The following is a 17,176-nucleotide window of genomic DNA, read 5'->3' as shown; positions in this document are numbered from 1 at the left end:
ACATCTGAACTCTTAATCAGAATATCCCCTCATTTAAGTAGGCCATACTTTTCCACTTTGGGTCATACACTGCATAAAAAGCTCATTAGTTGCTTGAAGAGCATTAAAAAGTTTTGTTTCAGTTCAATATTGCAGTTGCTGCTTCTTCTCATGTCTGTTAATGAAGCTATGTTCTCACAAGTCATGTTTTACCATCTATTCATTCCTATCACTGGTCACGATTCACCCTCTCAAAAAGAGAATTTGCATATACAGTATGTTTCCGATTATCCAAAATGCTCAGAACTGGACGTGTTTCAGTTAACTGCATTTTTTGGATAACTGAGAAATGGCTTTAAGCGGTCCAGTAGCTTCAGCAAAATATTCGTATCAGTCATCACCAAAGCTGCCTGCTCCTGCAACTGTTGCCAATCCCCGAGACTTCCCCACCACCATTGCTGAACCTAGTCAGGAGCCCAAGGTCCCCATTCTGATCCCAGACACCTTCCCACTGCCATCACTGAATCTGGTCAGGACCCCGAGGTCCCCACACCTGCCGCCATTGCCAATTCCTGACACCTCCCCATCGAACCTGCTCAGGAGCTCAAGGTCCCTGCTCTGATCACAGCCCAGTAGCATGAGCATAAAACAAGTTTAATTCTTACTTTGAGTACACGAGAGCTCTGTTGGATTCAAAAGGGCATTAAGAGTGCATCAGAGTCCCATTTAAGCACGGCAAGTAAAAAAAAGTTTCAATTTGTGATGTTATTGATGCATCATCAATTACTCAAAGACTGAGGTTGAGAAACCAATAGGCTTTTATTCACTAAAGAACAAAGGCACATCCAAACTGCTCGACTGTCCTGTACTGAGGAGGGGGTTGTGGAAAAGGAGCCACAGGTATAGCCGGCCAATGGGTGTGCCTGGCCAGACAAATACATACAACAGTGGTTTACCAGATTAACCCCTCATTTTTAAAAAGAGGCCAGCAGGGTGAAGTAGTGCTTACAAAGTCACAAATTATGTCTCTCAGATGCTCTGGTCATTCGTTGGGATCCTTGTAGTACCAGTTGTGACTGCAGTGCAGTGACAAGGTCCTGGACAGTCTTGATCACCTGCATGTGCTCGGTGCTGTGCTGGTCAGTAACCGACGAGTCAGGTGTATCCTCTTTTGGGGAAGAGGCAAGGTACTATGATTCAGGTGCATCATGTGTGGTCAGGGGTGAGGGTGTAGGGTGATCAGTGAAGGACTCCATGGCCCCTGGAGGAGCCAGATCCCTCATGGAGACAACGTCCTCGTGTCTGTCAGGATACGCCACATAGGCTTATTGGGGGTTGGCATGGATGAGATGGACCCTTTCACCCAGGGGGTCAGACTTATGGCTCCTCACATGCTTCTGGAGTAGAACCAGCCTTAGGGATGTCAGCCACACTGGCAGCATGGTCCCTGTCACAGATTTCCTGGGAAAGCAAAACCATACGCTCGTGTGGTGTGGCATTCCTGAAGGGACCTAATGGAATGGAGTGTCCCCGGGAGGACCTCTTGCCAGCAGGAGACTGGAAGGCCCCTCAATCGCAAGGCCAGGTGGATGACCTTCCAGACCATGGTGTTCTCTCTTTCCACTTGCCCATTCCCCCGGGAGTTGAAGCTAGTGGTCCTGCTGGTGGCAATCCCCTTGGCCAACAGGTACTGGCGCAGCTCATCACTCATAAAAGAGGACCCCTAGTCACTGTGGATATAGCTGGGGAAGCCGAATAGAGTGAAGAGACTGTGCAGGGCCTTGATGACCGTCACGTCAGAGTAGGGGATGCCAAACGGGAATTACATTGAGGAAACACATGTTGTGGTGTGTGAAGGGCAAGGGTCTTTTAAAGTCAACACTGAGGCACTCAAAGGGGTGGGTGGTTTTTATAAACTGCACCCTGTCTGGCCAGTAGAAGTGTGATTTGCACTTAGAGCAGACCTGGCAGTTCTTGCTCATGGATCTGATCTCCTCAATGGAGTAAGCCAGGTTGCGGGCTTTGATGAAGTGGAAGAACCTGGTAACTCCAAGGTGGCAGAGGTCATCATGGAGGATTTTCAAGTAGTCAATCTACACATTGGCACAGGTCCTGCAGGACAGGGCATCCGGTGGCTCATTAAGTTTCCCTGGACAGTACAAGATATCGTAATTGTAGGTGGAGAGTTCAATTCCCCACCTCAGTATTTTGTTGTTTTTAATTTTGCCCCATTGCTGGTTGTTAAACATGAATGCAACAGCATGTTGGTCAATGAGAAGGGTAAATCACTTACCAGCCAGGTAATGGCACCAGTGCCACATTGCCTCGACAATGGCTTGGGTCTCTTTCTCAACCTAGGAGTGTCGAATTTCAGGGCCCTGTAGGGTACGGGAAAATAAAGCAACTGGTCTGCCTGTCTGGTTAAGGTGGCAACCAGGGCGCAGTCTGATGCATTGCTTTCCACCTTGAATGGGATGGCTTCATCCACAGTGTGCATTGGCAATGTCTGCCTTGATGCGGTTGAAGGCTGCCCAAGCCTCTGCCTTCAGAAGGAAGGATGTAGATTTGAAAAGGGGCCAGGCCTTGTCTGTATAATTACAGACACAATTAGCATAATAAGAGAAAAACCCAAGACACCTTTTCAGGGCCTTAAGGCTGCGGAGGAGTGGGAGTTACAGGAACAACCACATGTGGTCAGTATCTTAACGACACAGCCAAGTATGGCAAGGCGAGTTGTGCAAAATACGCACTTGGCCTTATTATATGTGAGGTTGAGGAGCTTGGCAGTTTGCAGGAATTTCTGGAGGTTCGTGTCGTGGTCATGCAGGTCGTGGCCGCAGATGTCAAGGTACAAGAAAGTGGCATGCAGCTTGTACTGGTCCGCCGTGTGGTCCATCTTCCATTGGAAGACCGAGATGCCATTCATAATGCCGAAGGGGACTCGCAGAAAATGATAGAGCAGCTATCTGCTTTTAACCCAGTGTATTGGCAGTCCTCCAGGTAGATAGGGAGCTGGTTATATGCTGACTTCAGGTCGATGGTAGAAAAGACCCAATACTGTGCAATTTGGTTCACCATGTCAGCTATGCAAGGGAGGAGGTATGCATCTAATAGTTTGTACCTGTTGATGGCCTGACTGTAGTCAATTACCATCCTGTTCTTTTCCCCCATTTCTCATTACCACTACCTGTGCTCTCCAAGAGCTGGTGCTGGCTTCAATGATCCCTTCCTTAATTAAATGTTCTATCTCTGCCCTGTCTTTAACACTGTACTGTCTACTTTTAGTGGCTATGAGTTTGAGGGGTGAGGTTGGCCAACAATGGTGGAGGGGTGATTTTAAGTGTGGAGAGCCCGGGTGACTGGATTGTTGGCCATGTACGATGGGGAGGGGGGTGAGAGGTTGGCAGATGGGTGGAGCACAGCGGTCAGTTTAGAAATTGTTGGTTAGATACAGGGATGAGCGGATGGGGCCCATCGAACTCCATTGTCGTGCTTTTGAGGTGACATTGAAAATCAAGTCCCAATAGCACAGCAGCGCAGAGCTGTGACATTACCATCAATTTAAAGTCCTTATATACTGTATCCTGTATGGTTAGAGTCACTACATAGTATCCCCAGACATCTTCCATATAGGATCTGGAGGCCAAGGAGATCTTCTGGTTCACCAGCATTACTGTGAAGGAGAAGCACTGCACCATGTCGGGGTTTATGAAGGTCTCTGTGCTCCCACTGTTGAATAGGTAATTCATCACATGGCAGTTTACTTTAATGTCCATCATTGACCTGGCGAGCTGATCCGGGCTGTCCTGGTCAAGTGTGATGGAGGCCAGTGTTGGGTCACTTATTGCTGTTATGAAGAGCTGCAGTGTCCAAGATGGCAGCCCCCATGGTCCACATGCAGAGCCGCTGGATCCAGAAGATGGCACCCATGGCAGCCTGCACGTGGCACTGCTGGATCCCGAAGATAGCACCCAAGATGCTGGCCACCATGGTTCTCATATGACTTTGCAGGCTCCCGACATGGTGGTATCCAAGATGGCAGGACCCCCCCCCCCGCAGTCTGCACATCGTGCTGCTGGGAAGAGGTTTAGACTTAAACTCTTTGGCATCGTGTTCCTTCTTCCCACAATTGGAGCAGGTTGAATCCTTCACTGGGCAGCATTTCCTCTGGTGCTTGCCCAAGCCGCAGAAGTAGCACTTCAGGTGCTCGCGGAGTACTGAGGCCGTGGTCGGGTTGCCAATGGAACTGGGCAAAAGCAGTGGGAGGTTTTCACAGAGCACTGCTGCCGTGGTTGACTTGTTAGCGGAGCAAAGGTGTGGTAATACGCCCCAAGATGGTGGACCCAGGGTAACCACTATGCAACTGCGTTATCTGTTGAGTAGGCCTCCATATTCTGGAGGGTCACCTCCAGCATACCTTCCAGCTTAACTGCAGACTGAGCTCCCCTTATTCCAAAAATCTTTGACGGATATAGTTCGATCTGATCCTGGCAACATAGGCATCCCTCATCAGGTCCTCAGCAGCAGTCATGGCCTTGTATTCACAGGCCCTTCTGAGGGTTAGCAGGGCCTGAAGGTATTCAGCTTTCAACTCACTGGGTCGCTGTTTGCTGGTCACTAGAAGGTGTCTGGCATAGACAGGTCACAGGTACACAGGTACAGGCATTTAAGAATGTCCATGGCCTCCTCATATGATTTGGCATCCCTGATCATGGAGTACACCAGGGTGCTGACTCGTGACTGCAGTACCTGCAGTCTCTGACTGCACAATGGCTGAAGATGCCTGAAGGGATACTTCAAAACAGCATAGCCAGATTTCAAAAATCAGTAGATGCCTCGGGTGTGTGAGAGTCGATCTCCAGTTTTTCTGGTTTCAGGATCTGCTCCATTGCAAAAAAACTTTTAGTGAATAAAATTGATGCACCATCAATTACTCAAAGACTGAGGTTGAGAAACCAATAGGCTTTTATCCACTTAAGAACAAAGGCACATCCATACTGCTCGACTGTCCTGCACTGAGGAGAGGGCTGTGGAACAGTCACCTTTATACAGGAGCCTGTGGGTAGGGGCCACAGGTACAGCTGGCCAATGGGTGTGCCTGACCAGACAAATACATAACTACAGTCATGTCGCCACCAAAAAATTTTTTCAGATATCTGAGAATTTTGGTAAAGTGATTTCGGACAATTAGAGACGTACTGTATTTACAAAACTTCCACTCTATGCTACACTCTTTGCACTACTTTGAGCTTACAGTATTAACATTATTGTATTAACAAGGATCTCCATGCAAAGTGGGTAAACTCACAAGTGGCATCTTTATATATCATCAGTGATTCTTAACAAAAGCTCTGACAAATTTACCAACTATGGGTTAACAAAGTTCATAAAATTGTAACTCTCAACCAAGTCACAGCTTACAACCACTCGGTAAAGTGCTACATGGGCTGTGCTTTTTTTGCCCCTCAAATGCAAAAAAGGACCAATACCTCCAACCCATTCAACCCTCCAGCTATTTGAAAGGAAAGAAGGGCTCTTCAAGGGACTCAGGCACTTCCTGGTCACATTGGAGGTTTTGAATCTGGAACTCAGGTTGCCAATGGATTGAATTGTGCAGCTACAAAGGCTGCAGGAGTGCTGGAGGGGAATTCATGGACACTCAGTATCTCTGAAGGGACTTTTCTGCTTCTCTTTCTCTTCTCTTATCATGGGGGGTGCTGGTTAATGCTCATGGCAAATCTTTGCTTGCCTTTATAGTAGTCAAAAATTGAAGTACATTATGTAAGTTACATTTTTTATTATTACATGCCAATAAAAGGAACCTTTGAATCTTATTTCATTTTAAAGCAGGGAGAGAATACCACACATCTGACTGAACACCGATCAATAACAATAACTTACATTTATCAAGGCCTTTGATATAGTAAAATGTTTTCACAGGAACACAACTGAGCAAAATTTAACAACCAACCAATGAGGGGAACATAAAACGGGTTTCAGAGGTAGGATGGGATAATAGCATGTCTGCAAAAGGAAGGGGGAAGAGAGAGGGGATTGGAATAAGAAAAGAGCTGGAAGGCTTCAAAACCATGTCAGATATTGAGAATACAAATAGGGACTGCAATTGGTACATTCACAACCTGAAGATTCTGCTGCTCCTCTGAACAATTTGAAGCAACATGTTTGAAGCATTTATGACTGATGATAACTGGAAATCTTAATTCCATCATCTCATCATTTTGATGTAAAATGAACTTGGTTCATGTATACAATAAAGATCGAAGTAATGATCCTGTCAATCTCGGATTACCTCTTTATTACATAAACTTTTTGATTATTCTCATACTGGTCAGGTTTTAAGCAATATAAGGGTGGAGTGTCACAGTATACTGTATATTAAGCTAGCCACTATTAGAAGTTTTATGGTCAAGATTAGATAATTATGTAGATCTTACAGGTAGGAGCACAGCAGCTCCTTCACCAGTTTGCAGGGTATATTGTTCCACAATATGGTGAAAAAAAATTCATCTTTGATTTGCAGCACCTAGCACATGAAAGAACATCAGATGCCAGTTGTGGTGTTCTAAAATTCATTTCCAGAGACCTTGACATAAGAGAACAGCTAAAAATGAACCCCTAACCAAAGGCAAATTTCTTCCATATGAACTTGATCATCTGTATTTGAGTGTCGATGCATTTGTGTAAGTAAATAAGTTTGGAAGTATGTTACAGTGTGATTCTTTATATATCTGTGCCTTACTGCATGTCTATGTACAGGAGTACCTTGACTGTATTCCTCATACACAAATGTGTCCATCTGTATGTAAGTTAAGTGTCCATGCATCCCTGTGTGTTCCCAACTTTATGAGTGAATTCAAACACTATATTTCTGTATGTTAGCTTTTGTCCACATAGACTGTCTGTTTGTATCTGTGTATACACACGCTTGAGTGGGTGGCTGTTTATCTGCATATCTATGGATGACTGTGCATCTCTGCACACACATCAGGATTTCTAATTCTTGAGTAAAAGGGCATGTGGAAAAATCTTCACATAATCTCCCACTTCAGTCTTTATATATTCAGTTTTTTTTTTACACAATATTTCAACTTCAAAGCTAATAATCAAAACAGCTTGAAGAAAACCAGCCTTACAGCTCCAGTGACCTGGGTTCAATCCTGACCTCTGGTGGCATCTGTGTGGAGCTTGCATATTCTCTCAATTACGACGTGGATTTCTTCCAAGTGCTCATTGCAAGTCGGTAAGTTACTTGGCTACTCTAAATTGCCACTCGTGCATAAGTAGTGGCATTTGGGGGGGAGTTGTTGGAAATGTGGAGAACTAAAATGATCTTCATGTAAATGACTCCTTGAACGAGCTCATTGGGCTGAAGGACTTTCTAAAATAGCACCAACCTCCAGAGCAGATTCCCTTTAACCTTATGTAAATTATTTTTGCCTGTTTGCTGTTCTGTAGTAGAGCATGTATGTATGGCTAAATCTGACAGATGTACTGCCTATCTGTGTTGCATGCAAGTGGTTACAATTGTACATGTCCAGACACCTCCTTGCATTTGTACAGCAGAGAGCATGGAAATCCCCTAAATAAAAAGTAGTTATCTACCTGGAAAGGCTGCTACTTAAATTAAAAAATTGTATATGGAAATTGTATATGCAGGGTCATACAATTGTTAAGTAATAAAGTTCTAAACATTTTTTAACGTTCTGAGGATATGCATTCTATATGACTCATAGCAGTATCCATAAAAAGTTGGCAATCAAAGTGATTACACAAGAATAACTTTGTGGCCCTGCACGTAAGACCCATCAAGACCGCTACATTACAGTGCTGTATCACCTTTATGAAAAGTCTCCCACCACAGGAGGTTGCAAAATAATCAGAATGGATATTAGTTACAAGTATCCACACTTACATAAAGAATGAAACAGTTTCCATGCTACTAGCTGTACTGTGGTTCTCATCAGAATATTTAAATTAAGATATCCTCACATTATTTTGGACAATAAATGAACAAGACCTGAGCGCTCTTGCACCCAGCTCAGGATACAGAACTCAAGATGCATGTTTCAGGTCACAGACATCTACCTTGCAACATGCAACTTAGGACGTGGAGCTCAAGATTCATGGATCAGGACATCAGGCTAGGGAGACGAGAATAGGTTCATGTGGCTCAGGATGTGCAGATGGAAACAAGAGGTACATGACACAAGCTCAGGACATGGGTAGATGAGGACATGTGGCTTCAGAGACACAACTCTGGTCTCAAAGCTAGGAACGTGACTCAATCATGTAAATGGGGTTAGATGGCTTGAGATCCATAGCTTAGGATGCAAGGCTAGAGACACACTGACACATTGTTGGAGATACACAGATTGGGCCATAAGACTCGAGACACTCAGTTCAGGACATGCAACATTCTGCTAGAGAGAGCAGTGAAGACATGTTGCCTGGAGCTCGAAGGGTGGAAATTACAGATGGAGGCATAAAGCTCCAAACATGGATTCAAGACAATCAGATGGGTACCCAAAGCTCAAGCCACAGATCCTGGGACATTCAGATGGAGACACAAGGCCTGAGATGTGAGATTTAAGGCACATGGAGGAACATAAATGGGAACTCAAAGCTCAAGTCAAGCAGCTCAGGACAAACAAATGGGGACTGAAGGCTAGAAGGCTAGATTAAAAACACATACTTAGAGACAAGAGGTCTGGGATTCTTGGCTTGAGAAATATAACTTAAGACATTCGATTTTATTCTTTCTAATGAAAACACCCCAATAATACTTCAATACCTTTTTTTTAAATCAAAGACCCTGCAATAGAATCACATTGATAAGGACACACAGTACTTGGGGCATGTGGCTCAGGTCACATAGTCTAGGTGCAAGAACAGGGATGAAAAGCTTGAAACATACAGATCAAGATACTTAGATACAAGATACATAGACTTCGAGTTGGAACGTGTGCCTCATGACAGGCAGCTGGAGATGTGCAGACTATGGGGAAATTAGACAGAATTCTAATTCAAGAATAATCCTAATGAGTGTATCAATTTGTCCAAAAGTTTAAATTGAAACGTGACCATTAGTACCCTCAATGACTTTCTGAGAAAACCAAACACATTGTAAAATTTGTTTATCTATTTGGTGATAAACAGAGGTTTTTAATGAATACCAAACCTGCTTACCTGTAATTATTGGGTAAGACTGAGGTCCTGGAGCACCTATGTCAGCTGGATTTGTTAGACTTGACTTCATATCCTCCAGTCCTCCAGCTAGTGATGCCATGGTGGAATACTCTGCATGCTGGAAATAGAAGAGAGTTTGTTTGAAGAACAAAATGCTTGCATGGGAACTTACAATAATTGCAATGATCAAATTCCAAGTGACATGCTATTCAGCTATGAAGAACCTGGATGAGTTCAATCATAATATTCAAGGACCAGTAAACCTGGAGGAAGAAATATGGGTTGATGTCAGTTAAAACAGAGTAGCATGGACTATTGCTTTGAGGTAAGGAAGATTGCAGATACTTTGGTGATGTTCTTCCATACTTCTCCAGATTCAGGAATATTCACAACAGATTGAATGGGAGCAAATATAAAAGAAAGAAATAGAGGCGTATAGACCAATTACTCCGACACCTGCTGTCAATAAAATGAGGGAATCCTTCATTAAGAAAGCAGTTACAGAGCAGTTAGAAAATCAGAAAATGCAGGCAAAGTAAAACTGGTTTTATGAGGGAAAATGTCATTTGATAAAATCAATGAAGCTTATTGAAGGTGTAACCATTGGAATAAAGGAGAAATTGTTGATGGATTTTCCAAGGACATGATTAAAGGTTGCTTGCTATCTAAAATATGGATTCATAGCATTGAGGCTAACATAAAAGCATAGATGGAGAATTGTTGAAAGGACAAAGAGCAGAGAATAGAAATAAATGTATAATTATTACAAGTGGTGTGCCACAAGGATCAGCACTGCACGCTCAGATAGTCATGATTTATATTAATAACTTAGATGAAAGGACCATAAAACATTCAAGTTTGCAGATGATGCAAAGCCAGGTGGAAAGAGACTGTGTGAAGGATGCAGAGTCGGCAAACCACAGGTAGGTGAAGCAACTGGATAAATGAATAATGTGGGAACAAAGATTATTCACTTTGGTCAAAACATTAGGTCAAAAAGGTGAGAAGTAAATACTTTGCACAAAGGGATTGTGATATGCAAAACACAAACATGCAGCCACAGGGAAAAAAATCAAATCTAATGCTATTGTCAGAGTTACAGATGTGAACAGCAATGAAAACAGGCCCATCAGCTCCCTGTGTATACGCCTGCCTTTTGATACCCACTTGAACTAACCCACTCTCAGCACTCTTCCCTGTAGCCTTCTATGCAAAAATGCTTCAATCATACATCTAACTAATTCTCAAGTGTTAATGACATCTGAGCAGCATGTATTAGTTTTTATTTCTCTTATGGCTAGGCGGAGAGTGTTGCTCAGATGGAGGGTCATTACCCCACCTGATCACGCTCAATGGCTACGTGACATCATGTCATGTTTAAACTTAGAGATTAGATGCTCAATTTCCGATTTGAATCCAAATTTTCAAACACTGTGAGGACCCTTTTTGAGTTACTTTTATAATCTTTGATTTCTTATGAAGATAGAAATCTTGACTAATGAGGTAATTTATCACAGTGATAAGGATTCCATCTTACTTTTTTTTTGGCCGATCAGCTTCTTTCTTGGTAGTGGGTTTATATTTTCCTTTTTATATACATATATATGTCTTCGCTAGGATTCTACTAAATAGAATAATACCTAGTGTCGCTGAGAATATTCTCCCAGAATCACAGTGCGGCTTTCGCGCTAACAGAGGAACCACTGACATGGTCTTTGCCCTCAGACAGCTCCAAGAAAAGTGTAGAGAACAAAACAAAGGACTCTACATCACCTTTGTTGACCTCACCAAAGCCTTCGACACCGTGAGCAGGAAAGGGCTTTGGCAAATACTAGAGCGCATCGGATGTCCCCCAAAGTTCCTCAACATGATTATCCAACTGCACGAAAACCAACAAGGTCGGGTCAGATACAGCAATGAGCTCTCTGAACCCTTCTCCATTAACAATGGCGTGAAGCAAGGCTGTGTTCTCGCACCAACCCTCTTTTCAATCTTCTTCAGCATGATGCTGAACCAAGCCATGAAAGACCCCAACAATGAAGACGCTGTTTACATCCGGTACCGCACGGATGGCAGTCTCTTCAATCTGAGGCGCCTGCAAGCTCACACCAAGACACAAGAGAAACTTGTCCGTGAACTACTCTTTGCAGATGATGCCGCTTTAGTTGCCCATTCAGAGCCAGCTCTTCAGCGCTTGACGTCCTGCTTTGCGGAAACTGCCAAAATGTTTGGCCTGGAAGTCAGCCTAAAGAAAACTGAGGTCCTCCATCAGCCAGCTCCCCACCATGACTACCAGCCCCCCCACATCTCCATCGGGCACACAAAACTCAAAACGGTCAACCAGTTTACCTATCTCGGCTGCACCATTTCATCAGATGCAAGGATCGACAATGAGATAGACAACAGACTCGCCAAGGCAAATAGCGCCTTTGGAAGACTACACAAAAGAGTCTGGAAAAACAACCAACTGAAAAACCTCACAAAATAAGCGTATACAGAGCCGTTGTCATACCCACACTCCTGTTCGGCTCCGAATCATGGGTCCTCTACCGGCACCACCTACGGCTCCTAGAACGCTTCCACCAGCGTTGTCTCCGCTCCATCCTCAACATCCATTGGAGCGCTCACACCCCTAACGTCGAGGTACTCGAGATGGCAGAGGTCGACAGCATCGAGTCCACGCTGCTGAAGATCCAGCTGCGCTGGATGGGTCACGTCTCCAGAATGGAGGACCATCGCCTTCCCAAGATCGTATTATATGGCGAGCTCTCCACTGGCCACCGTGACAGAGGTGCACCAAAGAAAAGGTACAAGGACTGCCTAAAGAAATCTCTTGGTGCCTGCCACATTGACCACCACCAGTGGGCTGATAACGCCTCAAACCGTGCATCTTGGCGCCTCACAGTTTGGCGGGCAGCAGCCTCCTTTGAAGAAGACCGCAGAGCCCACCTCACTGACAAAAGGCAAAGGAGGGAAAACCCAACACCCAACCCCAACCAACCAATTTTCCCTTGCAACCGCTGCAATCGTGTCTGCCTGTCCCGCATCGGACTGGTCAGCCACAAACGAGCCTGCAGCTGACGTGGACTTTTTACCCCCTCCATAAATCTTCGTCCGCGAAGCCAAGCCAAAGACATATATAATAAAATATCAATGAAATCTGTTTGATTAAAATGTGGAGTACCTTGGATAAAATGATATGATGTAAGTGTAATGTATCTTTTCGAATTTTAAAATATGTTCTCTGTATTTCTGGATGTGAAATTTCAATGTTAATAAAAATACTGAAAAGAAAAAAAAATCTCCTGCCCCTCACCATAAGGTTATGTCTTCTTCTTATAGAACCCACTGCTAAAGGGAAAGATGTACTGGAACGGGAGGACACGAGAAAGGAAGTCTTGTACCGATATTACAGCACTTTTTGGGGGGGAATCACATTCCTAGGAATGTTTTTGTAACATCACCCAAAGACAATGTAAATTTCACTTGCCTGCTTTAATTCCATATCCTTCAATGGTTTATTTATGTGCCAGACCAGATGTCTCTTTAATGTTGTTACTGCCCCTGTCTCCAGCACCTCCTCATTTCAGATTCCAACTATTCTTCAAGAGAAAAAAAATTCCCTTCAGATGTCCTTTAAGCCTCCTCCCTGTTATCTTAAATATATGCCCTCTGGCTTTATACTCACCTACCATGAGAAACAGACAGGGGTTACTGAACATAACTATGCCTCTCAATTTTGTACAACTCTATCATATCAATTCTTAGGCTCATATACTGCAAGGAAAAACATCCAACCCAGCCAATCTCCTCATCATCTCAAACCCACTAATCCAGATAACACTCACGTGAAGTAAAAAAAAGTGCTGGTTGAACTCAGGTCACCTAGCATCCATAGAAAACAATGGGCAGTTGACATTCCAGGCCGGAGTTCATCTTCATGCATGACCTGCTGAGTTCCTCCAGCATTTCTGTGTACTGCACTAGTTTCCCACTATCTGCAGACATGTTTAACATCCTTGTGAATTTTTGTTGCACCATATCTGACTTAACCAAATTCTTCCCATGGCGTGGAGACCAAAACTGCATACAACGCTCAAGAGCAGATCACCAATATTTTGTGCAACCTAAACATGACTTAACTTCTATACTCAATGCCTCAATTAATGAAGGCAAGTATTCCGTTTAATCTTCCTCACAATCCTGTCTAATTGCGTTCCTTTCTTCTTCAAGGATGCTCTGTTCTACAAAATTCTCCAGGACCCTGTCCTAGTTTAACTTCCCAAAATGTATCACTTTGCACTTGTTTAAGTTAAATTACATCTGCCATTTCTTTGCCCATTTTATCCATGTCCAACTGTAACTTTTAACAATGGGCTTCACTGCCAACTGCATCACCAATTTTGGAGTTAACTTCAAACTTACTAATCATGCCACCTACATTTTTATCCACAACATTAAAATGTGAATGACAAACAAAAGTGAACTCAGCACATCACTTGTCACAGACCTCTGATCAGAAAAACACCCCTCCATCTCCCCCGCTAACTACGACAATCTCTTACCACCAACTCATTTTGTATCCAATTCATTCATCCTGGATCTCATTCTGAACCAGCCTACCATGCAGATAATGTCTACTACTCTGCTTTTATCAATCCTCTTAGTCAAAGCAAAGTACTCAACCAAATGGATGAGACACAATTTTCCATGCTGGCTGTCTAAAACAGACCTTCCTTCCAAATGTAAATGAGTCCTGACTTTGGAGTCCCTTACAATGAATTGCCTGCCTCTGATGCAAGTTTCACTGGCTTATTCCTGCTACCTTTCTGGAGATTTGGCATAAAATGGGCTTGAGCCGTGGTCAAATTGAAAGGCAGAGCAATCAAGAGGAACTTTTTTTTGTATTATAGTGGTTTGGAGGAAAAGAGTGAGAGGAATTGCCCTTGGCAAATGAACATCCAGACAACCTAATGGGAAAGTAATAATTTGCATTCATATTGCACCTTTCACAACTCAGGTGAATGATGAGCAGATGGTACAGATGCAGGAGAAGGAGTGATGAGACAGGGACTGATGAATACGTGTTAGGTGAAAACATTAAAAAAATATTTTAGATAAATGGAGCCATGGGGGAGGGGAGGGTACAGGGTAGAAATCTGTACCAATGAAGGGGCTTGTAGAGTTAAAGGATAAGGGAAATTATTGAATAACTCAGGTCAATGCACCACCTTCAAAGGAGCTATCCAATTTAATTTCCAACTCCAATTTTTCCCAAAATTCTGTACATCAATCATTTTTAAGAAGATGTTTAATTACCTTTTAAATATTCCTATGTTTCTATCCTCTGAGGTAATATGTTCCAGACCTTAACAACCCTCCATGCAATGAAATTTCCTCTTCAGTGCTTTTGCCAATTATTTTTCACCTGTGACCTTGGGTTACTGACCTACTTACTGGAGAAAATACTTTCTTTCTATTTGCCTTATGAAAACTTACCAGAATTTTGAATACCACTATTAGATAAATGTCAGTTCTCTAATTCCTCCACATAACTGAAATCACCCATCCCAGTGGTCATCCAAGTGCAAATGCATAGTTCCCACTCCAAATCCTTGACATTTTTCCTGTAGTGTGGTGCCCGCAACTGCAAATAATGCTTCAGGTATGGCAACTAAATGGTGAACTAAATGGCAGTGTCATTAGCTGGATGTGTTCTAATAAAAAAATAATTAACATTTCAAATGAACCTATTTGTGTCAGAAGTTATGACATAGAGCATGAATGTTTCAATCTAAAAGGTCTATTCACCACCTTTTATATACTGATTTATCATGATTAGTACATCACTTCAAATCCTCCTAACCTTGGAGGGAGCTGGTAAAGAGATATGGGAGTTGGAACAAGGAGGCGTAACATTAGAGGAGGAAGAAAGAACAACTGAGGCTCTCCTTTTGATTTCAGATGGCATCAAGTTGGATGAGAATTGTGGGATTCCTATTCCTCAAGGGACAACTTATTTCAACTGCCTGAAGGCTTCTCTCTTGTATGCCTTCAATGAATCCAAGAAATAACACTGATCACATGTTTAAATACAATTATTGTGATTGCAATCTGGAGATACTAAACAAGGAAAGAATGCAAAGATCCTGATGGGAGCTGGAAACTCCATTACTCTAGTCATCATATTCGCAGGCATGAGGTACAGAAGCCTAAAATCCAGCACCTGGAAGTATAAGAACAGTTTTTACCCCCACAACAGCTATCAGGTGTTGAACCACTGCGTACTACCCTAGCCAAAAACTAGTTTGAGACCACAATTTAAATATCATCTTTTACTTAAGTCAAGTCACGTCACCTTTATTTATCATCCATACCATGCTCACACAGTAAAAATGAGATAGTGTTTCTCGAGGACCACGGAGCATATTTACATAAATAAAAGTTAGAACAGAAGTTAAACACCTTAAAATATTAAAATGTATACAGTAAAAGTCTATGGTACCCTATCCACATATGTTCTGGAATTCAGAAGCTTGACGGCTTGGGGGAATAAAATTGTTGCCCAATCTGGATGTAAAGGCCCAAGTGCTGCAGTACTTCCTACCAGATGGCAGAAGGGAGAACAGTTTACATGAGGGGTGTGTGGAGTCCTTCACAATGTTTATTGCCTTTCACCTGCATCGAGTGTTGTAGATGTCCTCCATTGGTAGGAAGAGAGCCCCCAATTATCTTTTCTGCTGACTTCACTATCCTCTGGAGGGTCTTGCAGTCTGAGATGGTACAGCTTCCAAACCAGGTGATGACATAGATGCACAGGATGCTCTCAATACATCCTCTGTAGAATGTAATGTGGATGGAGGGTGGAAGATGAACTTTCTTCAGCCTTTGCAGGAAGTAGAGGTGCTGCTGGGCTTTCTTGGTTATGGAGCTGGTGTTAAGGGACCTGGTGAGATTCTCCGCCAAGTGCACTCCAAGGAACTTGATACTCTTGACAACCTCAATGTCGAGCCATCATTGGTCAGCAAACCATGGTCCCCCAGGGCCCTCCTGAAGTCGACCACCATCTCTTGTGTTTTATTAACATTCAGATACAGGTTGTTGGCTCTGCTCCAGTCCATTAGCTACTGTACCTTATCTCTGTACTCTGGCTCATCATTCTTACTGATCAGGCCCACCACGGTCATGTCATCAGCGAAATTGATGATGTGGTTCAAACTGTGTTTAGCTGAACAGTCAGCAGAGTGAAAAGCAGTGGACTATGCACTCAGACCCTGTGCTTAATATGATGGTCTTGGAAATGTGTTAACGATCCAGACTGCTTGAGATCTCCCCATCAGTCAAGAATCCAATTGCAGAGGGAGGTGTTTAGACCCAGCAGGCTCAACTTCCTTATTAGGTACTGTGGTATGATTGTGTTGAATGTCGAACATACGAGTCTTTATTTTCCAGGTGGATGAGGCTAGATGGAGGGTGGTGATGATGGCATCATCCATAGAGCGGATGGGTCTGTATGCAAACTGCAGGGGGACTAGTGACGGGGGCACCAGGTGCTTGATGTGCCCCATGACAAGCCTCTCGAAGCAGTTCATGATGATGGTCGTGAGTGTGACAGTGCAGTAATCATTGATGCAGGACACAGATGACTTCTTTGGCACGGGAACAATGGTGACGGCTTTGAAGCATGTTGGGACCACGGAGCTTCTCAGAGAGATGTTAAAGGTGTCCGTGAAAACATCTGCTGGCTGAGCCACACACCCCCTGAGCACTCTGCCGGGAATGTTATCCAGTCCAGCAGCTTTTTGTGAGTTGACCTTGCCTTGCTCTCTCTTCACATCAGCCACTGCAAGACATAGCACCTGATCATTTGAAGGAGAGGTGGTCTTCTTTGCTGCCACATCATTTTTCACCTTAAAATGCACATAGAAGTCGTTCAGTGTAGCTAGGAGGCAGCACAGGCAGATGGTGTAGTTTTGTGGTTGGTGATATC

General features: G+C 43.5%; 1 protein-coding gene across 1 annotated transcript in view; it reads right to left on the bottom strand.

Annotated features, from left to right (window-relative positions):
* Window positions 1-17,176, bottom strand: part of pax5 (paired box 5) — a 246,713-nt gene that overhangs the window by 80,390 nt on the left and 149,147 nt on the right. The window contains exon 7 of the mRNA XM_069925912.1: window positions 9,187-9,304. Within this exon, the coding sequence (XP_069782013.1) occupies window positions 9,187-9,304 (118 nt within the window). The remainder of the gene's footprint in view (window positions 1-9,186; window positions 9,305-17,176) is intronic.

Source organism: Narcine bancroftii, chromosome 1, assembly GCF_036971445.1.
Source record: "Narcine bancroftii isolate sNarBan1 chromosome 1, sNarBan1.hap1, whole genome shotgun sequence".
Classification (NCBI taxonomy): domain Eukaryota; kingdom Metazoa; phylum Chordata; class Chondrichthyes; order Torpediniformes; family Narcinidae; genus Narcine; species Narcine bancroftii.
The sequence above is the reverse complement of the archived record's forward strand: the minus strand, read 5'-3'. Positions and strand labels throughout refer to the sequence as shown.